The 25015-nt window shown below is 39.2% G+C and overlaps 2 protein-coding genes across 2 annotated transcripts; both read right to left on the minus strand.

The window, feature by feature from the left end:
• Nucleotides 1–6315: 6315 nt before the first annotated feature.
• Nucleotides 6316–6845, minus strand: LOC133306876 (protein MAIN-LIKE 2-like). The gene is made up of 2 exons (XM_061507251.1): nt 6552–6845; nt 6316–6480 (listed from the first exon to the last, which is right to left on the minus strand). The coding sequence occupies exons 1-2, from the start codon at nt 6843–6845 to the stop codon at nt 6316–6318; spliced, it is 459 nt and encodes a 152-aa protein (XP_061363235.1).
• Nucleotides 6846–11525: 4680 nt separating this feature from the next.
• Nucleotides 11526–23135, minus strand: LOC133306881 (uncharacterized). The gene is made up of 8 exons (XM_061507257.1): nt 22921–23135; nt 22675–22787; nt 22424–22495; nt 16125–16160; nt 15242–15287; nt 14000–14087; nt 12576–12633; nt 11526–11850 (listed from the first exon to the last, which is right to left on the minus strand). Exons 1-8 carry the CDS (start codon nt 22997–22999, stop codon nt 11800–11802), a joined length of 543 nt encoding a protein of 180 aa, XP_061363241.1. The 5' UTR covers nt 23000–23135; the 3' UTR covers nt 11526–11799.
• Between the last annotated feature and the right edge of the window lie 1880 nt (nt 23136–25015).

Raw genomic sequence — 25015 nt, forward strand, 5'->3', positions numbered from 1 at the left:
CTCTCCATTGAATCCTTATGAGATAAGGTCTTTATCTAATCAAGATTCTGACCTGATGGTCATCACATGACCACTCATACTGTGCGCCCCATTCAGTCCCAAAAGGAGTCCAGATACGTTTGAGTAGTTGCATTCAAACCTGAATCAACTCACTCAAATATTCTCCCAACACACCGTATCTTTTGGAGCTGATTTTGATGACTAAATGACACTCACCAACAGCCAAAATCAGCGCCCCAATCTTCTTGGATCATGTACAAAAGATCTCCTCTTGATACTAGTGATTTGTTCCAACAAGATCTTATCTTATCCTTTTGTTATGAAACAACTTTTCATAGCCAATTCAAATATTTAAATTGGAATATTCAAACATTCAAATTCAAACTTTCAAACATTCAAATTCAAAATTCAAATTCAAAATTCAAATTTCAAATTTCAAAATTCGAATTCAAATTTCAAAATTCCAAATTCAAATTCAAAATTCGAATTTCAAAATTCAAATTTCAAAATTTAAATGTTTGATAATTAATTTAACCAATTAAATTAATTAGTAGTGTCTTGGACTGTCCAAGCCCATTACTGTGATCCATGCGCCCTCCACCCTCAAGGTGGACTTCCAAACTACTTCTTGGAATAATGACCATTATTAGGCCCAATACCTTTAATGCTAGTTCATCTATACAATTGGGTGTTAGCGTGTGACCCATTAGGTCCAATATAGACCCATTAGGTCCAACATAGCCACTGACATAAATGGGTTTGGGCCCAATAAGCCCACAACCCATCTAATGACAACACAGAGCACTAGCAATGCTTTGTTGCCCCAGAACTAGTTAGATTAATGACTTGATCATCCTATTACACATATTTGGTTGCCGTATGTATTTCCCTTCGTCTCGGTTACCTTCCCATTAACCTAGGGTAAGGAAATGTATCAACCCTTGCGGTTTAGGGTAAGCTTTATTCGAAATAGGGAATCTTCAATTTACTGACTCTAAAGGCAGATCATCTCATGATTTCTTTTACTATGCATAGATTCCCGAGTCCCTGTAAATGTCATCCCGATTTCTCCGGTTTACAGATAACCTAATCTCTCACAGAGATTTGACGAATTCCTTCAGCTTATCACCCTAGCCCTGTGCTCTTTCAGGACAAGCCCAACAGTATACCTATGAGTCTCCATGTTTCAGGCAGACGAGGTATACAGTCAAAGCATGCCTTCTAGAACAAGTCTAGGTAATAACTTCTGGTCTAAGGAAAGACATACCTAAATATAAAAAGACTACTCTAATGATACTCTCTGTGAGATTTCCTCATAGAGTCTCTTTGTGGGTCTGTTCAGTGCGAGTTATACCCTTATAGGTCCACCCACGACTTAAGCTAAGACATCTCCATATCTGTAGCACATGAGATCTTTACCTTGTATCCGTATACAAGTAGATAAGTCGTGCTAGTCTTATCTGAGATCACTGATCCCCATTCTCAGTGTCTCTAGACTAGGAACATAAAATTAGGAATAAACGTGCGGTATCCTTGAATCCTCATGATTGTGATCTTATCACAATTAGTCAAGAGATACCTATTCTATTCCAAGGGGTTTATCCAGTTACTCATATATAATATCAACAGTAATATCGAGACATAATATGAAACAGGATAAAGAGTGCTTATTATTTATTTGCTACAATAAAGGTCTACATTTAATGTTCTTATTTAAACAAAAGATTGTCTCTAGGACACCCATATACTAACAAGCTCCCACTTGTCCTAGTGTCAATCAGACCTAAGTCGTATACCCAAAGCCTCATAATGACTATCATGTTTTCTCTGAGAAACAGCCTTTGTCAGAGAATCGGTCAGGTTATCCTCTGTGGGAACATAATCCATCTTTACATCCATTCTATCAATGATTTCTTTAATCAGGTGATATCTGCGGAGCACGTGTTTAGATCTTTGATGAGACCTAGGTTCCTTTGACTGCGCAATGGCTCCTGTATTGTCGCAAAGCAACTGTATGGGATCATCCACGCTTGGAACCACCCTTAGTTCAGATATGAACTTCTTGATCCACACGGCCTCCTTAGCCGCTTCTGAAGCAGCTATGTATTCAGCTTCTGTCGTTGAATCTGTTGTTGTCTCCTGCTTGGAACTCTTCCAAGATACTGCCCCACCATTTAAGGTGAATACGAACCCTGACTGTGACTTGCAGTCATCTTTGTCACTCTGAAAGCTGGCATCAGTGAACCCTTTCACTGTTAGCTCATCAACCCCACCATAGACCAGAAACGCATCCTTAGTTCTTCTTAAGTACTTAAGGATGGTCTTGACTGCTGTCCAGTGACCCTCTCCAGGGTCAGACTGGTATCTGCTCGCAATGCTCAAAGCATACGAAACATCTGGTCTCGTACATATCATGGCATACATGATGGATCCAATAGCCAAAGCGTATGGAATTCCTCTCATGCGATCCTTCTCAGGCTGTGACTTAGGACACATAGCCTTTGAAAGATGTACCCCATGACTGACAGGAAGAAAACCCTTTTTCGATCCTTCCATGCTAAACCTTTTTAACATTTTGTCAACATACGTGGATTGAGATAAACCCAGCAGCCTCTTGGATCTATCTCTATAGATCTTAATACCAAGTATAAAGGCCGCTTCTCCCAAATCCTTCATGGTGAAGCTTTTTGAAAGCCACTCTTTCGTTATTTGTAATGTGGGGATGTCATTTCCTATCAACAATATGTCATCTACATAAAGTACTAGGAAGACGACATTACTCCCACTAACCTTCTTGTAAACACAAGGTTCATCCTCGTTCTTGATAAAACCGTTACTCTTAACGACTTCATCAAAACGAATATTCCAATTCCTTGATGCTTGTTTTAGCCCATATATCGACCTTTGTAATTTGCATACCATATGCTCCTGATCTTTGATTTCAAAGCCTTCAAGTTGTGTCATGTACACTTCCTCCTTCAAGAACCCATTCAAGAAGGCGGTCTTGACATCCATTTGCCAAATTTCAGGTTGTGTCATGTACACTTCCTCCTTCAAGAACTCTAAACCATGGAAAGTAACCCACAATTTTGCTTGTAAAGGGGAGCAAGAACCCAAGGACGAAGAAAACCACTAATCCCGGAACCATTGTTGTCCCTTAGGATACCATTGCAAGCAGCATTCACATCCACAACAAAACTGCCTACATTGAGTTTTATGGATCCTTGTACAGGCCAAGATCAAGATGAGAAGGAGGACAAAGAGGTGCTATTGTTAAACCTTTGGGCTTTGTTTAACCTAACTACCCTTGTCTCTACCAAGTAATTAGCAAGAAGATTGGTGGGTTTTCGGGTCTTCTAAACTCCTCTTCATGAAGGTCTTTGTTTCTCCAGCTCCATAGTAGGTTGCACACTAGAAAAAAAAGAGTCCATCTAGTTATTCTACCAATCCTTTACCAGCCTTAAATTCAGACTTTTTCACTCACTAAACATAGGAGGATCAATGAAACTAGGTTCCAAATATTCTTTGCTTTAGGACAATCTCTAAACACATGTAAGTGACATCTATACGAGGTGCTTCCAATGGCGAAGCTAGGAAAAAAAGTCAGGTAGTGCCAAAAGACCCAGCCATGTAGACTCAGGTAGTGCCAAGGCACCACTTAACACCCAAGTGGCTCCGTCACTGGGTGCTTCCCAGAATTTTTTTTGGTACTCCAGGCCTCATGTGGTCCTTCCATTCAAGAGGTGGCACTTGGACAAAAAATTATTTTTTATTTCTTCTCTCTCCTCATTAGTTGTATGATTTTGATTGGTTCGGACCACTAAGTAAATAGTAGTTTGAGACCACTGAAATTCTTCTCGTGCTTCCCCATTTGCCAATTCTCTCTTTAGTTAACAACCTACCATGATTCATTTTCCATATGAGGAATTTTATCCTTTCTTGTCCTTTCCATCTCCAAAATTTATCCCAAAAACTGTTAGGCAAGGGGTTTGTGAAATTCATTAATTTATGGTAGGCTAGCTTGACTAATGAGTGACTGGGGTTCCAATCCTTCCAAGCAAAGGTATCTACACCAGCATTAACATAAGTGAATTTATTATTTTATTTTTTGAAATAAATTAATAAATCAACAACCCATTAAAGATTGAAAAAAAGTTGAATGCAAATTTAATAAAATTCAAAATGAGTGTAATTTAATAGTAACATACTGCTTTCACGGGAAAAGTGAAAGCACCGAGTTAAAGACAAAATTAAACGGGTAAAAAAATTAATTTATTACTTTTTTAATAAAAAAATTACGAATAAGTTGTCGTTTTGCAGAAAATTACGAATCTATAGCACCCAAACACGCCCACATGGGGCGTGTTCTGATGGAGAGAGACACGCCCATATGGGGCGTGAGCTTTAGAAGGAAACACGCCCTACGTAGGGCGTATGTGGTCACGCCTAAGATAAGGCGTGTTCAGTGGGTTGACACGCCCAAATATGGGCGTGAGTGACTAAACTGACTGCTATTTAAACACCCACCCCCCTACACACTCTTCACAATTCTGTCATTGTTATGCTAAACTCTCTGATAGTTTGCACTTGTTTACTCATATTTTGTTTTATCTTTTAAAGTTGTTTGTTTTTAAAAATGAGTACGAATTCTGATACTATTCGTGCCGTTCTATATTTTAACGGTAGGAAAGAAGAAGGTCGTACGTCAAAAATTATGTCTTCAAGACAACCAATTGATCACTCTTGTCACGGCAAGGTTATGGCAACGTGAACAATACATTAGCTTGCAAGTGGTCGATGACGAAGACATCGATATGGTAATGGAAGAGTTCTTGAACCAGTGTAGAAAGGATTTCTTAGAGTTGTATGTGGATACTACAACCGCGGAGGAAGTTGTCATACCAATGAGGTCAGTTAGGTCTACTTCTCCTCTTAATGCATCATCATCTGTTGTTCCTGTTGTTCCTGCTGTTAACATGTCTGAGGAAGACGAACATGACCCTACTTGGGTTATGGATGAGGAGTATGACGAAGATGATGAGGAAAATATTGCAATAGAGGATCGTCTTCTTTTAGAGGATGCGAGTGCATCGGACAATGACGAAGAATGTGGCAGGTCTGGTACTGAACTTCAACCAGTGCATGATTTGGGGGAGTCTCGTATCGTTGTACATCATGGCACAACATCGAGTCAAGTACCAGAACATCCTGAAGGTATGCTATCAATTAATATACTGACAGTTTGGTTGTTGCAATTTTTGATTAAGAAAATAATTCAATTCTATTATTATTATTACGTAGTACATGTAGGCGATGCACCTGTTGATCCTTTTTGGTCAGAAATTCCACATTACACATATATTGGTTGGGATTATCCGAGTGAGGCACAATCATGGACGCAGAGTTCGGGTTCAATCCAGGGTCCTTGGCAATTGGGAGAAAAGTTGTTTGTTAACCAACAATTTACATCCAAAAAAGAGGCTCAGATGGCAATCAAGCGCTACCTCATGAAGGAGCATCAAGAAGCAATTGTGGTTGAGAGCACTCCCACAAAATTAAGCATGAAATGTTGTGCACACGTCCAAGGTTGCCCGTGGAGGGTCAGGGTAATTAAACCAACGTATGGTGAAAATTGGAAGGTGACGAAATGGGGTGGGAAGCACAATTGCTTGAATGACCATATTTCTCAAGATCATCGACAACTTGATTATGACGTTATTGCAGCACTTGTAGTAGGTACGTAATTTCAAATTAAAAAGCTGATTAAAATTGCAGTTGATATACCTGTTGTTCTGTTAATGTTTATATTCAGCTTTTGTGATTCAGAGATGATAAAAAAGGAACCTTCAGTGGCCATTTCGCTCGTTCAGGAGAGGATAACGCATTCATATGGATTCAAAGTTTCATATCGAAAGGCATGGTATGCGAAGCAGAAAGCAATGGCAATGTTATATGGTGATTGGGAGGAGTCCTATGCATTTTTACCCAACTGGTGTGAATATATGCTTCGTTTTTCACCAGGTTCTTTTTACAATATTCAAACAAAGGATTGTTTTGTTGGGGGGCAGTTGGTTTCTGGAAAACGTGTATTTGTTCGTTGTTTCTGGACTTTCAGACAATGTTGCGAGGCATTTAAATTTTGCAAACCAATGATACAAATTGATGGCACTCATCTATACGGGAAATATAAGGGAAAGTTATTGATTGCCACAGCTCAAGATGGTAATAATGAATGTGTGCCACTTGCATTTGCCGTTGTTGAGGGTGAGACATTGGAGGCTTGGTCATACTTCCTTGCCAATCTTCGTCAGCACGTCACTCAAGCGTTGTAGATCTGGTAACTGCCTGCCCGTCAGTAGGCAAACCAAGTATACCAGCCACGTCATGTAATGTAACGGTCATCTCTCCCTGCGTCATATGAAATGTGTGTGTCTCCGGTCTCCAACGCTCAACCAAAGCAGATATCAAGGGGGTATCGATCTGAAGGAAAAACAACAATTATACAAAGTCCACATACGGTAATTTAATTAAGCTATTTGAACATTACATACCTGAACATGACTCATACGTGCCACGTGTATGAACCCAGCCTGTGTCAAATAGTCAGCGACAACATCTGGTATATCATCGTGATGGGGTCCCCCCTGAAGTTTCCCTCGCCTCGTCTTTAACCCCCTAACCGTATCCTCGTTCCACACAACTTGTGAAACGTGACTGCGATGTGTCCTCTTACGGAGTACCTCCCACCTATATGGACCAGGAAGTACATGCGTACAAGGATCGGATGGCTCAAGATCACCATCGGATCCAGAGCGCGAGGACTCTGATGAAGACGAATGGGCCATAATAGAAACTACTACAGATGAAAAAGATGTACCCAAATTAGTATTGATATTATATTAATTTACACTAAATAAAATTTAATTGCACTTAATTAAATAGCATTTAACTAATAACTTCAATTGTTATATTAATTTCAATTACATTAACATCATTGACAATTAATTCATTTAACATTACATTATTCTATCAATATATTTCAATACAAATATTAATTCAAATTCAATTTAAATTAATATTGCATACGTTATTCATTCGTCTTTAACCCTAATTATAATGTGGTTAATTGAAAGGTCAATATGTTTGCAAGTGTCATTCATAAAAAAAAATTAATTGTGACAAACTAATTTCTAAGTGTGTAAATAAGTCATAAAACCAACATATACCAATTTAGAAGTAACTAATTAATTTGTAAGTCCATATAATATATAAGTCACATCACAATCTTACATAGGTCACTAATATTTTTCTAACCCCCCTAACAATTAAATAAAGTCACAAATATTTTTCTAACCCCCTAACAATTAAATAAAGTCACAAATATTTTTCTAACCCCCTAACAATTATCTAAGTCGCTAATAACTATCATATATTAATTGCTGTTAATAAAAAAAACAATAAATAGGGACTTACATGAGAGAGAGACAGAGCTTCGCTGCGCAAAATCCTCCAAAAGAAATTTAGAGAGGAGGAGGAGGAGGTTTAGAGAGAGGATGGGAGGGTGGAAATGAGGTAAAAAAGTGAAAAACGGATTTATATACACCGCGGATAACACGCCCTATCGTGGGCGTGTCTCTCTCCTGGAACACGCCCTTCCTTTGCCGTGTTTGCTTCATAGCTCACGCCCTATCTTAGGCGTGTCTCTCTTGCCACACACGCCCTTCCTTTGCCGTGTTTGCTTCATAGCTCACGCCCTATCTTAGGCGTGTCTCTCTTGCCACACACGCCCTACCTTGGGCGTGTTTCTTTCACAAGCTCACGCCCCACATGGGCGTGTCTCTCTCCATCAGAACACGCCCCATGTGGGCGTGTTTGGGTGCTATAGATTCGTAATTTTTTTCAAAACGACAACTTATTCGTAATTTTTTATTAAAAAAGTAATAAATTATTTTTTTTGCCAGATTAAACGTGTAATATGGAGACTGAGATCGCTGGGAAGAATCCAAACGATGGGAGGGCATCAACTTCCACGGAAGAAGCATAAATTCTTCGTAGAAGCAAGAAGCGAACAAAGAATGAGGATGAGCTATTTTCGTGTGACACATCATTGGCTCCAAGGGAGGAGGAGTGGATGACCAACCATGTATCATTCAGGGAAGTGCTGATGCGACATAATGGGGAGTTCGAGGATGACATGGAGGAGGAACTTGGAGAAGATGGAGGGGAGGAGGATAACAACTCCATAGAAGCTGAGGGAGAAGAAGAAGACAGACGAGGAAAAAAGGATAATCAACCTCCAACAATCCAAGAGATTGGTCCTGATGGTCGTACACATTTTAAGCTGTCTGAGAAATTGAAAAAGAGATTATACAAACCCTGGAAACAATCATTGATCATAAATTTGTTGGGGGAAAAAATATCCTTAACGTACATGAAGAAGCGTCTTGAGGCAATGTGGGCGAAGGAAAGGAAGGATACGGGTAACTGACATGGACAATGATTATTTTCTTGTCCGATTTGAGAAAAAAGGAGGATATGGACTTTGCATGGACTGAGGGGCCTTGGGTGATTCTCAACCATTATCTGGCGGTAAGGTCTTGAGAACCGAATTTTCAACCAAGGAAGGCAAAAATCAATCATATTGCAGCATGGGTAAGACTACCTGACCTTCCTATAGAATACTGTAATGATGAAGTGCTTAAAGAGATTGGCAATTGGATTGGGAAGTTTATTAAAACAGATAGAACAACGAGGAACTATGCCAGGGGGAAATTTGCGTGCCTGTGTATTGAAGTATACTTGGACAACCCTCTTCATGCAGAATATGTTTTAGAAGGTGTTGTAAGGAGAGTTGAATATGAAGCACTGCATATGATTTGCTTCTCTTGTGGTTCTTATGGCCATCGTAAAGAGAATTGTCCTACATCTAGTCTGGCGCAACCTCACACTGTGGGAATGGTACAACAAAATGTCTTAAACTCAGAAACCCTTGTTGCACCAACAATACCAGCGAAACAGAAAGGGGAGGAGTATGGAGCTTGGATGGTGGTGACCAAAAACCGGAGGCAAAGGAGGGGTCAAGAGGCATCGCCGGAGACGGTGAGGGATGCACAAACAGAGCGTAACGGTAACACATCCAGATTCGCAGCCCTTGCATCAGTTATGGTAGAGGAGGAACCTAATGATGAGGCATTTAATGATCAGTTACGAAGAGCCAATCAAGCCAATTCAATTCCCTTTCAACCGGTTTCGGTTACAATCAATAAGGCTCATAAAGAAAAAGGAGACGTTACCCTCGTGGAAACGAAAACAAATTTCCAGCTCATAGGTGATGGTTTGCCAGGCAAAAGCAATTCCCTACCCAATGTGGAGGACGCGTCAAAGAATGTTAATCTCATTAAAAAGGCAGCTGCCACGTCAATGCAAGAAAAAAATCATAAAGATGCCACGTCAGCAAACATTATTACAGCAGCAACCACCATTGACCAGTCGGTGACGAAAGAATATGCGAAGGAGGATGCTACGGAAGTTATGGAAGGGACCAACGAGGGAGAAGAAATGCAGAAGGCTGATTATGGTGTTATGCGACAACCATAATCAGCCTTACACCTTTCCTTATGGGATAAATTTTTGGAGTGATAACTGGCTAGTGGGGAAGTGACCATTACAAAGTTATTGCTTAAGATTGCTGTCACAGGATGATCTACACAAAAAGGTCAGAGAGTTTATTAATGAGAGTGGTAGCTGGAACCTTTCAAGTTTGGAAGAGTTGTTGCCTAATTACATTTTAGAGCAAATCCGTAGCTACCTTCCTCCTATCTTAGATGATGGACCTGACAAATTAGATTGGTGCAACAGATATCAAACAGAGGCCACAGTAAAGGGATTTTACACTTGTTTGTCTGACATATCCACAAATGTGTCTCATACAACTATCTCCCAGCATATTTGACGCAAAGTCTGGAATTGGAAAGGAGCGCAACGAGTTCGGGTCCTTATGTGGAAGCTTCTGCATAATAAAATCCTAACTAGAAGCATTTGTGCGTCTTGGGATAATAGTGACCCGTACTGCCCTTTATGGAGCACTTATATTGAATCCACTATGCATGCTCTTAGAGATTGTGAGCTGGTTCGCGAGCTTTGGCTGAGGTTGATTTTACCAACAGAGACACATTGGTTTTTCAACAAAAATGACAGTGATTGGGTGCAGTTTAACTTAGATTGGGATGGAAAAAGCACTGATGGATTAAAATAGGATTCATTATTTATGATAACTTGCTGGCAAGTGTGGAATTGGAGAAATGACATTACTCATGGAGGGAATCGGAGCAACAAGCATTATTCCAAGGAACACATCCTCGGTTTAGTGCTCGACAACAATCAGGCGTTTGCATTTGAGGCTCCTAACCGAGGTCAGCTAACTAAACAAGAGGCATGGATCACATGGCAAGCACCAGAGGAAGGGTAGGTTAAGGTGAACACGGATGGTGCAGCAAAAGGAAACCCGGGTCCGGCAGCTTGTGGAGGAATATGCAGAGGTGATCAAGGCCAATGGATTGCAGCCTATGCGTGGAGAATAAGTTCTTGCACTGCTTATCAATCTGAATTATGGGGCATCTTAAATAGTCTTGAATTTGCTTGGACAAAAGGATACCGGAAAGTGATCATAGAAAGTGACTCCATTGTAGCTGTCACTACACTTAACTCTAAAAGTAAGTTTGCCTCATGTTTATCGTGAGGCAAACACATGCGCAGACTGGATGCCAAATTATTTATTATCCCCTTCTGCTCAGGAAGACCACAAGTTTTTTTGCTCCCCACCGCTGGATCTTAGTCTCTTATTTCTTGCTGACCTTGCAGCAGTTTGGAGAAGTCGAGGAGTTAGTTTTCTTTGAGTTTGTTTCTTTGTTTCTTTGCTTTTGGTGTTTAGCCAATTCATGTTACCAAAAAAAAAACATACTGGTTCAAGGGTGTTCCCAAATGTAGATTTTAAGTTTTGTAACAAACGAAGGCTAAGCTTATTTTTATTTATTTTATCCAATTTATTTTAATCCGGTTCGAATATTCTCCAACCCAACATTTTAAATTAGAGAAGACAAGACAATTTGAATGTGGGAGTAAAAAGATGCCCAAAAATAATTCGGGAGTAAAATGGAACTTGGATTGATATAGTTATTTTACATGTAAATTGGCTCAAGGGTTCAGAAGAATGACTCATGTTTAAACTGTCTCCTTTGTTTACAAATTGGTTGTCCTACTACGGGTCATAAGAAATTTTTATCGAAGTTCACATGTCCTACAAATACAAGCATCATACCTTATTCCGACACACGCTTTTTGTTTATTCATCCGACAATATTATCCTACTTGTAATAAATTCAGGCGTCTTTAATTGTTAATACGAGGACTTCTATTTTCTTGGCTCTGCCAAGGCACAAGCTATCATAGATCAAACCGGAGACCAAACAAGGTTTAGGTAGTTACATCAAGCGTCAAACTATCATTGCCCCAAGGCACCACAACAAGGGAAAGAGCGCAATTTAACTATCCCTAATCCTTGGCCAGTGCCATCAAACGAAACGGCTCATTTGTCTTTTTCAAGTATTTCAAAATTGTATTATAGACTGAACCAGTTTCATTCCAAAAGGGAGGCAAGGAAGAGAATGTCTAAATTATTTAATCTATAATAGTATGTATAACTTTGAGGTATGTATATATTTATTTACACCAATGAAAGAGCAAAGTCGTTTCAATACTTGTGTGTTTGCGCAAATAAGTCATGTATCAAGAATCGCATCCCTATTCCTTTGATGTTAAAACCAGCAGTCCCAATGCCCCTACGAGTATATACTGCAAGGAGAAAAAAAAGACGAATTAACGTTAAAATGTTAATGTTTACACATTATTAGCTAAATACATGTGCATGTGAGAACTTGAGAAAAAAGTGACAGAAGAGGAGGGGGAGAATGCTATTGAGAAAGAAAAAACAAAACAAGGAAAAAGTTTCCTGCCAGAAGTGAAAAGTGAACAAGTAATTAGGCGGATTGTACAACACACCTGTGAAAATGATGTAAGTTTGAAATACAAAAATAAAACTTAAGAAAAGACGTGAAATCTGCCATTCCGGTTATGACGTGACAAATAAGTAAGGTTCGATTGAACAAGTAAATGGTGTAGCTTAAAAGCCAACGGTTAAGAGAAGAGAAGAGATTCAAAATGCTAACAAATTGTCTGGTAACAACATATTTTAAATGTTCAGGGAAGGGAAGCATAATTTTTCCAAAGAGAGGAAATGACAGTATAATTTGAGCATGACACTATAAAATGACATGAAGTGTAACACATATTAATGTCTCAGGGAAGGGAAGCATAATTTTTCCAAATAGAGGAAATGACAGTATAATTTGAGCATCTGTCAGGTGAGGTGAGTGTAATATACCTTGAAAAATTCCAAATATTGATTCTATCTTGATTCCTTCCTTTCATTTGAGGAAAAGGGAAGAATTTTATTATTATTATTATTTTATTTTATTTTATTTTTTTAATGTAAATTTTAAATTTCCAAATGAACAAACCTTAAGAATAGGCTTTTCAGTCATGATTATTGTAGCCCAACCAACATAGGGTAAGAACCTGCAGAAAAGACCAATGTGGTAAAACATAACACATTAAAAAAAACAAAATCCGTAATTCTAATACATATCATCACTAAACATCAGAAGCAAAGAGATATGAAGACACGGAAATTATAATATTATTTATCCCCCTAATAGAGTTCGGAGAGAAGATGATAGAGAGAGGAAGAGAGAAAACGAGAGAGAGAGAGAGCCATTGAGATTTTCTTTATATTGAATTGTGAAAAAGGTTACAAATGAAAGACTACAGTGATCTGAATATATAGACTAGTGCTGACTCAGCCAATGCTAAAGACTAATAACTAAACAGTAACAGAAAGGCTAATTGCAAGGTCATCGAGAGCATACTGTTTCTCGCACGTATGAACACTGAGGACGAACGCGTTGTACTTCAATGGTAAACCTTTAAGAATATACTCAATGTGTTGATCTTCTGGCACTGGACTCTTTATAGCTCTGAGAGAATGACAGAGATTTGAGCGACAGGTATCGCTTAATCATTTTACCTCCTTTCTTTATTGATTTGAGCTCAAATCTGAGCTGTCTCACTTTTGATTTCATCAGACAAAGAGTTTGTGAATTTTCTCCCATGCTTCGTGTGAGTGACGCACACCAAGAATTTCATTGTCAACTGGTTCAGAAAGAGTAGAAAGTAACAAGGTAAGAAGCATCTAGTCTTGTGTTAACCATTCAGTGTATTTAGGATTTCTTTCTTCATTCTTGCGATCATCTGACAGAAACTTGAGCGGAATCTTAGGGTTCACCAAGAAATGAAGATTATGTGAAGTAATTATCAGTTCAACTATCTGATTCCAGAACAGATAGTTCTCTTCCGTCAATTTCACTAAGATCTGGTAGTTGAACAGAGAAGGAGCCTGTTTTCCATAGAAGCAGCTTTGTTCACAATGGATCTGGTTCCACTGGTTCGAGTAGGAGAAGACGAAGCGGAAGCCATGAAAGAAGAGGTGAGAAATGGTTCAGGCCCTCAGATCGAGGGCTCTGATACCATAATAGAGTTCAGAGAGAAGATGATAGAGGGGAAGAGAGAAAACGAGAGAGAGAACCATTGAGATTATTCTGTATATTGAATTGTGAAAAAGGTTACAAATGAAAGACTACAATGATCTGAATATATAGACTAGTGCAGACTCAGCCAAAGCTAAAGACTAATAACTAAACAGTAACAGAAAGGCTAACTGAACAGTGGAGAAAAGAATTGTATACATCAGAAACAGTAAAACAACTATACAACAGTTATATTCCTAATACCAATGCTGCTGCAACAGTAAAACAACTATACAACAGAAAGGCTAACTGGACAGTTAAGCAACAGCTATATTCCTAATACCCCCCAAAAGAATTACCCGACAGCTCTTCCCATAATATGGTGTTGCTGCAACCAATGCTGACCATGGTTGTACAAAACTCTGTCATCCATAGGATTATTGTCTCCTGAAACAGATAACCATATCAAGAAATGAGTATGTTTGATCATTGAATGGACTTGAATATAAAATAATATGATGTGTATTAAACTGATACAAAGAGTTACAATATATAGAGACCCTAATAGGCTTAAGTGAGAAGCCCAGACCTAATCCAAATCCTAAATAGGAAAAGAATATTTACAAATAGGAAAGCAATCTATACAAATCTAAACCAAATTTATACATATTATATTTCCTATTCTAACACTCCCCCTCAAACTAGTGCGTATATATTGTGAGCACCAAGCTTGTTACAAATGTATTCAAGAAAAAGAAAAAGAACAGGAAGAACATGATCAACCTGTGACAATTGAGATGAAATAGAATTAAAGGTGGCGCGTGAGCACCACGCGCAGAGGAGACAGGCCACGCGTGAGAGCGCGTGGAGGCTGCGACGGTGGTGGGTCTTCCACAGAATGAGTCGCTGGCGAGAGGAGGTTCTAATCGCAGGTGTCCCGGCTCAAAACGTCGCCGGAAAAGGTCTCCGGTGGCCGGAACAGTAACAGACGGTGGTTCCGGTAGCGGTCGGAGGTACTGACAGGTACGAAAATTAATCTGAAGGAGCTTACAACCCTAGATGGCTTGCCGGAAGGACACGCGGCAAAGAAAAGAGAACTCCTACGCAGTGGGCTTAGGTTTTAAAGCAAAAACGAGGTTTTAAGCGAAAGCGAGGGTCCCCAAAACAAAAGAGTTCTAGTACCAACTTGAATATGAAATAATATAATATGTATTAAACTGATACAAAGAGTTACAATATATAGAGACCCTACGGGGCTTAAGAGAGAAGCTCAGACCTAATTCAAATCCTAAATAAGAAAAGAATATTTACAAATAGGAAAGTAATCTATACAAATCTAAACCAAATCTATACATATTATATTTCCTATTCTAACAAATGGAAAGGAGTTGTTAAAGCCAAAAGCATTAATTCATATCATGAAAACAACTTACAAATCAGAAAATTGTAGTGTCAAAAGCTATAGTAAACGGTGACCATAAAATATTAAATAGCAAGGGAAAAACTAATAAATGCATTGCTTTCCTTATAATTAAGAAGATAGTCTGTTGACAATTGGAATATAATATGGAGATATTATCCAAACATCTATTGCATTGTACCTTTAGTGAGGATATACATTTCTTCAGTATCTTGACGTTCATGAACCTAAAATGAAAGAACATTAATTAATCCAGTGATATCTGCCACAGACATCAAGCTATATTCAAATTTTAAAGACAGATGTAGCCAATAGATCAATATGTTGAAAAAAAAAAAACACACACACAATAGAAATCAACTGTGTATTATTTGCAAAATTTAGGAGTACAAATTAGCAAGCCTTTGGTTCAAGAATTATTAATCGGATTTAATGAGTTTAGCATGTTATGTAGTGCAAAATGGGGATTTATCAGTGATCTATACATACATGATTTAATAAACCGTTCTTTTCTATGTTCCAAGGAATTTGAGCTTCATTTACTAGAGACTTTAGCTATATGGTTCCAATGAACCATGGGAAAAATATCATCCAGATATGGCAAGAGACCAAAGGATTAGAAAGTGTCAAAATTCAGGATTGAAATTTTGTATGACCAATTGGTAGCTAGTCCAGTGGGAAACGGAAATTTAAAATAGGAAGCAATGATAAGCGTGGCTAAAGGATTAACCGAGAGGAAATTCACCAAAAAAAAGGATCAATCGAGGAAGACCAACTGTCTATGACCACTTACCATCACAATTCCTTTCATCATTGAGAATGCTTTGTTTTCTCTTCATATGTTTCTAATCAACTGTAGTCTTGCACAATATAGTTAACTTTATATCACATGAACTCTCCAACTACAGTGACCAAAGTTTACACAGAGCAGTGGACACGTAATTACCCATTAGCATGCATAACCTACTCTCCTTTACAAATATATATTGCTTATAAGAAGCCTATATTGTGTTGACTGAATGGATGTTAAAATGTATGTAACATAAAATAAATGTCACCCAAACCTTAATCACACGGTGAACAATTGGAATATCACGTCCCTGTACAACATGCAGACATTTATTAGCAAGATGTTTAGAGGTAAACATATTAAAAATAAATGAATCTGTCAAGACTAGCACACACATTGCACAAACACATTCGATAGCTTCCTTTACACCCTATTTTCCCTGTTTTTACATATATAACATAAACAAATTCAAGTGCCAATAACAATTGATTTTAGAATCCTCTATCCTCCAAAGATCAAGGCATGGGAGAAGTACGGATCATAATCTAATACATGATTGTCTCTAAGACTTATTAAGGTAAATAAGGAGGGGGGGAGTTACACTGATGTTGCTAAATATAAGGGAAAAGCCAAATATTTGCAAAAGTATGTTCTCCAAAAAAGATGAAAACGACTACTACATTTTGTTAATCATCATTTGATACATTTTAACTTGTAGCTAACCAAGTTGATGGCAGAGGTATTGTCAAGTTGTAGCACGGTAGATCTGAATGAAAAAAAGAGCAGGAAAAGGGAAAAGGAGAGGAGAAGAAGAGAGATAGATTTTGGAATTTTCTTCATATATTCTGAATATTAAAAGGCTGAAACTATTTATAGTCCATAGTGTAAAATAAAGAAACGAGAATTGAAATATTATGAGGGCTAAAACGATCACTAAACAATAGCCCATAACTAATTAAAGCTAAGTACATTAGAAAGCCCAGTAATCATTGAACTGAGTTGGATTTTGCCTTGTGCGCTTGGGCCTGTTTGCTACATTACCCACCCCATCGAGATGGGCCTTGTCCTCAAGGACCGGAGTATCCAGCAAGGCATTAGGGTTGGCCGCTGAATTGGTTGGAACCTGCTGGAAGGGTTTGGAATCGAGAGAACTTAGTGGGGACAACTCATGGGAGGCCACGTGGGGCTGTGGACCCGGATGGATAACTGAGGTAGCCGTCTAATTGGTGGGAAATCCAGAAGAAGGTAGATGATTGGCAAGGAAAACAGTGGGCCTTGAATCATCAGAAATAGGGTCAGAGCCCTTAGAGCTCCTCAGTCCTTTCAATTCCTCCAACCTTTTCGAGTTCAGTTTCGTCTTCCCACGTTGATGCTTCGGGAGGCAAACCAAACCATTGGACGAGAACCTGGGGAACCTTTGCCCCACGACGCCATATCGTCTTGATAGCGACGATGGCGACTGAAGCGTGACGCAGTGGTGTCTCAGTCATATTTTCTGGAAGACAATAGAGAACAAGCTATTGTTCAGCAAAGAAAGGTTTCAGCAAAGACACGTGGAAGACGGGGTGGATCTTGGATCCTTCCGGCAGCCTGAGTTTGTACGCGACGGGACCCACGTGTGCAAGCACTTCATAAGGTCCATAGAACTTCAAGCTGAGTTTTGCAGACGAGCGACGGTAGACTAAAAGCTGTCGGTAAGGTTGAAGAGTAAGACAGACCAGATCGCCCACCGCAAAGGTTATATATTTTCTTCCTCTATATGCATAGTCTTTCATAAAGTTTTGGGCTTTCCTTAGATTTTGTTTCAATGATGCTATGATCAGAGTTCTGGTGCGAAGGCCAGAGTCCACTGCTTCAATCGAGCTCGTTCCCATGGAGTACTGTAAGAGATAGGGTGGGGGACAGCCATATGTGGCTTCAAATGGTGAAGAGTCCAGAGATCTATTAAAGGCAGTGTTAAAGTGGTACTCGACACAACTCAAGTAACGAACCCATGTGGTAAGTTGGTTATGGACGAATGCTCGGAGGTACTGTTCTAAAACTCTGTTGGTGCATTTAGTTTGGCCGTCGGTTTGGGGGTGGTAAGCTGACCCAAAGTTGAGGGTTGTGCCTTGGAGTTTGAATAGCGTTGTCCAAAACTCACTTAAGAAGATGGGATCTCTGTCGGAAATGATGGATTTGGGGGGTCCATGTAACGTCCCCACGATATCCCAAAAGACCAAGGCCACATTAGCGTTCGTGTAACGGGGTGGCAGAGGAGCAAAATGCACCCTTGGTCAGACGATCCACCACAACCAATGATGGCGGTGAATCCCACTGAAGGTGGTAATTGAGTAATAAAGTCCATGCTCAACTCAGACCAGATAGAGTCTGGAGTAGAGAATGGTTGCAAGAGGCCTGATTTGAAACTTTAATATTTTGAAAGACTTCGCAATTTTTGATATAGTTCGTAACATCTTTCTTCACATTTTGCCAAGTGAAATTAGCACATAGGCGAACCAGGGTCCGATAAACACTGGTATGCCCACCAAAAACAGAGGAATGGTACTCAGATAGCAGCAACAGAATCAGATGAGATGCAACTGGGATGAACAGACGACCTTGATGATACAATAAGCCATTTTTAAATTGCCATTGTGGCCAATTATTTAAGGATGACTATAATTCTTGAATGATCTTGGTAACATAGGTGTCGCACTGTAAATCTGATTGAAGTAAGGATCCATAGTTAGATACAGGGCCTGTAAGGGCGGCAAATTGAGGGCTGGAATCCTGAGATCCCCCCTCGGGCTTTCTGGAAAGCGCATCAGCAGCCTTATTTGTTTTTCCCAACTTATATGTGATGGAATAATCATATCCCAGCAATTTGGCCAGGAACTGCTGTGGTTCCGGGGTCTGTATCACCTAGGGGTGTCAATATAGGTTTTGACACGTGGGTCGACCCGCGACACGATACGAGAATTCGTGTTCGGGTTGACCCGCAAAAAAAATCGTGTTGTGTTCGTGTTGGGAAAAATGACACGTAAAAAATTTGTGTCATGTTCGTGTTGATGTATTCGTATTCGTGTTGACCCATATTTTTTTTTATTTTTATTTTTATTTTTTTATCATTATTTTTTAAATTTTTTTAATTTCGACCCATTTTTTTAAATTTTTTTTGTCAATTACTGTTTTGACCCCTATTTTGCGTGTTATTCGTGTCATGTCGTGTCAACCCGCAAAAAATTTGTGTCGTGTCAGTGTTGAAGATTTTGACACGAATAAAAATTTGTGTCGTGTTAGTGTTGATGTATTCATGTCGAGTCAAATTCGTGTCGTATCGAATTCGTGTCGTGTCAACCCGTTTTTACACCCCTAGTATCACCTGAGTCATGAGACAATGAAGACTCTGGTGGTCTGTACAAATAGTGAATTTAGCCCCCAGTAAATATTGTCGCCACTTGGCCACTCTGCTGTAATGGCAAATAACTCACAAATCTAGGATGACTTGTGTTGCATTAGAGGAGAGAGTTTTCTGCTAAAGAAGGCAAGTGGGTGCTCTGACGGGAGCAAAACAGCACCAATACCCACCCCAGAAGCATCGGCTTCAATAACAAATGAGACTGAAAAATCTGTCAACGCCAAGGTGGGAGTTGTAGTTAGTAGCTCCTTTAACCTATGGAACGCCTGGTCAGCCTTTGAGGACCACAAAAATCCATCGCGAGTGAGGAGATCCGTCAATGGGGCAGCAATACTGGCATAGCTCCGGATGAAGCGTCAAATAGAAGTCGGAGAGACCCAAAAAAGCTCGGTGTTGGGTTTGAGACTTAGGTGGAGGCCATTCACTAACTGCTTGCACCTTAGCGGGATCAGGGGATACACCCTTGTTTGAAATTATGTGGCCTAAAAAAACCATCGATGTAGTAGCAAAGCTGCATTTAGTCAGCTTGGCAAAGAAAATATGGGTGTGTACGGTCTGTAGTACCTGAGAAAGATGTTGCAAATGATCCTGCATCGAAGGGCTATAAACCAGTATGTCATAAAAAAAAGAACAACAACAAATTTACGTAAAAACTCAGCAAAAATTTCATTCATAGTGGCCTGGAATGAAGAAGGAGCATTGGTTAGCCCAAAGGGCATGACCAAGAACTCATAATGACCGTGATGAGTTCTAAATGCAGTCTTATGGATATCTGCGGGATGCATCTTAATTTGGTGATAACCGGAACGTAAATCAAGTTTAGAGAAGATAGTAGCACCATGTAACTCATCTAAGAGTTCATCCACAGTGGGAATGGGAAAGCAATCCTTGACAATCACCGCATTGAAAGCCCGGTAATCAACGCAGAAGCGCCAGGTGCCATCTTTCTTTTGACCAACAGTACTAGGGAACTGAAATCCGAGTGATTGGGTCGGATAAGGCCACCAGTGAGCATCTCCTTGACCAGACGCTCAATTTCTGATTTCTGAAAAGTGTGGGTACCTATATGGGCGAACTTGTACGAGTTTAGTATCAGGAGGAGGTGAATGTTATGGTTGTGGGATCTGTCGAGAGGAAGCTGCTGGCTGAGCAATGGCAGGAATTGGATGTATGGGACCCTCGGAAGGATTGGATGCCAAGGAGTACATGGCAGCATGGACAAAAGCACTAAAACACAAAACACAAGAAGTTAAGTCACCATGTGCGGCCATCTTGGACAGTTGGGAAGGAGTAACAGAACTTGGGGAGATGAACGTGTCACCCTACAAGACAATAGATGAGTCCTTGTGTTGGAAGGACATGGTCATCAAAGAGTAATCGGTCAATATAAGGCCCAAAGTTGCGAGCCATTGAATTCCCAGCACCACATCTGCTCCTTTAAGATTCAAAACAAATAAGTCCATACAAAACTGATGGAATTGCATTAAGAGAGGCACACCATAGCACACAGGCTTGCATTGCATAGATTCCCCATTACAGACCTATACTTGAAAGGCAGTGATAGCATGAAGAGTCAGGGATAAATGTGATGCCATACGCGAGGAAATAAAGTTGTGAGTACTCCCTAATCCAATGAGGAATTGTACTTGTTGTCCTCCAATTGACCCTTGTAGACGGAATGAACGAGAGGAATGGTGCCCAAACATAGCATTCAAACTAATCTCAGGGGTAGGTCCATTGTCAAGCTCTGATTCAACCAGTGGCAGGTCAATAGTGTCAAACTCAAAAGCCACTATCGTCCTTGGTCCCAGCAATATAAAGTAAGGTAGCTTTGCCCTTACATTTGTGGCCAAAAGTACAGCGTTCATCACAATCGTAGCAAAGATTACGGACTCGATGTGATTGCATCTCAAAAGGGGAGAGTTTCTTGATCGGAATCGCCGGAATTGGTTTTGCGGTCTTTGGTTTAGAGTGCAGGAGATTAGAGGGAGCTGGTAGCAGCTGGCATTGGGGCAGGGTCGCATTGATTTTTCTTTTGCAAATTGCTCCTCGAGTAGGCGAGCTAATGCAAATGAACCATGTAAATCTGGAGGGCGCATGGTCAATACTGCGCATTGAATCTGCGGTTTAAGACCGCTAATAAACGTACTCTTGAGGAGTGCAATTGTAATGTTAGAAACCTTGCTAGAGAGAGCCTTAAATTGGGCTTGATAGTCAGTCACAGAGCCAATTTGAGTAAGCTTAGTTAACATACCTGCAGAATCCTCAAAATTCGTGGGTCCAAACCGGTGTTGTAAGGCAATGGTAGAAGTTTGCCAAGTAGTGCAAAGGCCATCTCGATTAAGCCCCTGGAACCATCGAGGGGCAGGGGGATCTAGAGGGAACGATGCAAGAAGAAGTCGTTCACCATCAGGGATCTGGTGATAGAGACAGTAACGATCCACCACAAAGAGCCAATAAGTGGGATCACCATAGGCAAAACGTGGAGACGCCAAACGAGGACATTGAGCGCATGGTTGAATAGAGGATTCCGAATTGGACGCAGAGTGAGCACCAGGACCGGATCCAAGAATGCCAAGGCTGGTGTTCCTGGTGGATTCAACTAGTGTCGTCATTTCCGCTTGCGGATCGGAGCGCAGCAGCTGTACCTGCTCTCTGATCAAATCAGGAATGAGCAACTGTTGTTATTGAAGCTCATGAAGTTGATTCTGCAAATCTTTATATCGTGTGTTGTCCGCCATGGAAGGAGGAACAACAAGGTCAATGGAAGCACCAACGTAGCAGGGCAGATCTGAATGAAGAGAAAGAGCGGGAAAAGGGAAAAGGAGAGGAGAAGAAGAGAGAGAGAGATTTTGGAATTTTCTTCATATATTCTGAATATTAAAAGGCTGAAACTATTTATAGTCCATAGTATAAAATAAAGAAACGGGAATTGAAATATTATGAAGGCTAAAACAATCACTAAACAATAGCCCATAACTAATTAAAGCTAAGTACATTAGAAAGCCCAGTAATCATTCAACCGAGTTGTATATTGCCTTGTGCGCTTGGGCCTGTTTGCTACACAAGCAGTGGCAGTGTTTTCTGTTAAAGATAAATCACATCTACGAAATCCAAAAACATCGCGGGGGATGGCACATATCAATTCGTGGAAAAAGAAAAAGGAATGGTACATCTATATTGAACACCACAATGTCTCCTGCACGAATGGGATCCTGGCTCATGTGCAAAAACAAAATGTCACCCTGTAAGAGAACCACAAGATTTTTCAGATAAACCAAATAATCTTCATATAAGTCTCGAACATAAGGATAAAAAATTAATAGAAATAATTATTCAAATTATTCACATGCTTTGAAATAAAATAAAATTACCAACAACAAAAAAAAGAAAAAAGAAAGAGGTGCAGAGGGGTAATACTGACTCGTCTGAAACCAGGTTCCATGCTTCCAGAAAGAACAACGACGACGGGTGACTCACTACCGGTAATGCACATTAACCCTTTCCATATTACGAGCGCCGATGTTACAATCAACCCTGAAACACGTTGAAACAAAAACTGACATTATCATAATTAATTAACTGATATTGAATCCGTGATTTTTGTGGGGATGGGTGTGATGAAACGAAGAAGAAGAAGAATGGGAATGGAGCATGAGATTGAGCATACCAAGAGTGACGACCTGGGTCAGAGCTTGTCTGAATTGAATGGACTTCACAGAGTCAACAGTGTCTGCGACCCAACCCATTCTCCTTCTCTCTGCTCAACAATTGGTTAGCGATTCTTGCAAATTGCAACTGAAACCAAAAGTTTGAATGCTATATATCTTGCTTATGCATCCTAAATTCACAATAACTAAGAGAATTTGTGTGTGTTTCTCCTAGTCTGAGTTTTGGATGTTAAAACCGCACACCTCCGTTTCAAAAACTTATACGTGGATCCCTCAATGACTATGCGACACGTGTCTTTTCTCTGGTCCGAGGGAAAATTCTCGTGAATCACTTGGCAAGGGGTAAGTGGGCCACCCGACCGCCCGGCCTACGGCCTAGTCTGTCTCAGATTGGGTTTAACTTATTATATATAATAAAATAGAACAAGTTCGGACTTTTAAAAGAGTCTATTTAGAAAGTAGGTGATAAATTTTTTTTTTTTACAGGTCTATAAGCCTACAGGTCGGCCTATATCATATTATTTATTTTAAATCAAATAAACTAATATTATTCATAGTAGTACCAAATGGTGATAGTTCAGTTGATGCATGTGAGCTAAATAGATAGTGGAAGGACTTAGGTTCGTTCCCTCACCAATATTATCTTTGAGAGTGGCATAAGATCTGTACCAATCTCTCCAGTACCATCAGAATCAACATTTAGTGTTGGGCGAAGAGTTATTGATATTTATCATTTTAGCTTGGTTAAATATATCATTCAAGCTTTAATATACGAAGAAGATTAGTTACGTAATAGGTATGACCTGAAGAAAAAGCAAAAGGTATAGATTTAATCAATTGAAATTATTTTATAAATTAATTATATTCGATTAAATGTTAATAGAAATTTGACTTTATTTTTTATGTAAGAGGAACTAACATCTCAGCATGTGATATTGCCTATATGAATCTATTAAAATATTTTTTGTTTCTTAATCTTATTTTTTTTTGTTTCTATTCTTTATACTTGTTTTAAGTTTTCTACATTTAGAAATTGTTTGCCAACTTATGTAATCTTGGAATTGTATTTGTAGGGGAGAGAAGATGAAGAGAAGTTTTTGGCTACTACAAGCATCATTATGTGTTTGTTATATTCATGTAGTTATTTTAATTTACATAGTATATATTTATTTTTTGGATCTGATGAAATATATGTTATTTAGTTTGAGTATTTTGCTTTTGAAAATGACTTAAATGCAGATTGTGATGAGTTTTGTTGTGATTCATGATTTTGTTTGGACGTTGAAATTGTGATTTTTGTTTTAATAACATAATTTGAGTATTTTGTGAAGTTGATTCATGGTTCTGGTTGAAAGTTAAAAATTAACAGGCTAACAGGTCAAACCAGGCCATTTGTTTTTTTTTTATAAATGGGCCAAGCTATGCTAACAGTTAGACTCGTACTAGGGCTCAGGCCAGGCCAAATAGAAAAAATTTAGCATAGGCTTGGGCTTTTCGGGGAAAAGCTCGGCCCAGCCCAGCCCACTTTCATCCCTAGCCCCGAAAAGCCCAAGCCTATGCTAAAAATTTTCAATTTGACCTTGCCCAAGCTTAGTACGAGTCTAACTGTTAGCCTTGCTTGACCTATTTATAATAAAACAATTGGCCTGGCTCGGCGCATTAACCTGTTAGGTTTTAACTTCCAAGCAAAACCATGAATCAACTTCACAAAATACTCAAATTCTATTGTTAAAACAAAAATCACAATTTCAATGTCCAAACAGAACCATGAATCACAACAAAACTCATCACAATATGCATTTAAGTCACTTTTAAAAGCAAAATACTCAAACAAAATAACATATATTTCATCAGATCCAACAAACAAACTTATACTATGTAAATTAAAATAACTACATAAATCTAACAAACACATCATGATGCTTGTAGTAGTCAAAAACTTATCTTCATCTTCTCTCCCCTAAAAATACAATTCCAAGATTACATAAGTTGACAAACAATTTGTAAATGTAGAAAACAAAAAACAAGAATAAAGAATAGAAAAAAAAAAAAAGATTAAGAAACAAAAAACTTTTAATAGATTCATATAGGCAA

The sequence above is a fragment of the Gastrolobium bilobum genome, unplaced genomic scaffold (assembly GCF_033153095.1).
Source record: "Gastrolobium bilobum isolate Gb01-03AN ecotype WA unplaced genomic scaffold, APGP_CSIRO_Gbil_v1 utg12082, whole genome shotgun sequence".
In the NCBI taxonomy this organism is placed as follows: domain Eukaryota; kingdom Viridiplantae; phylum Streptophyta; class Magnoliopsida; order Fabales; family Fabaceae; genus Gastrolobium; species Gastrolobium bilobum.

Excerpts from the sequence above, each read along its gene's own strand:
- LOC133306876 (XM_061507251.1), bottom strand. The coding sequence starts at position 6,845 with ATGGCCCATTCGTCTTCATCAGAGTCCTCGCGCTCTGGATCCGATGGT. Across the intron at positions 6,481-6,551 it reads CACGTATGAGTCATGTTCAG|ATCGATACCCCCTTGATATC; the intron begins GTATGTAATGTT and ends TTTTTCCTTCAG.
- LOC133306881 (XM_061507257.1), bottom strand. The coding sequence starts at position 22,999 with ATGGGTTGGGTCGCAGACACTGTTGACTCTGTGAAGTCCATTCAATTC. Across the intron at positions 15,288-16,124 it reads TTGTTCACCGTGTGATTAAG|GTTCATGAACGTCAAGATAC; the intron begins GTTTGGGTGACA and ends CTTTCATTTTAG. Across the intron at positions 12,634-13,999 it reads ATTATGGGAAGAGCTGTCGG|GTTCTTACCCTATGTTGGTT; the intron begins GTAATTCTTTTG and ends TCTTTTCTGCAG.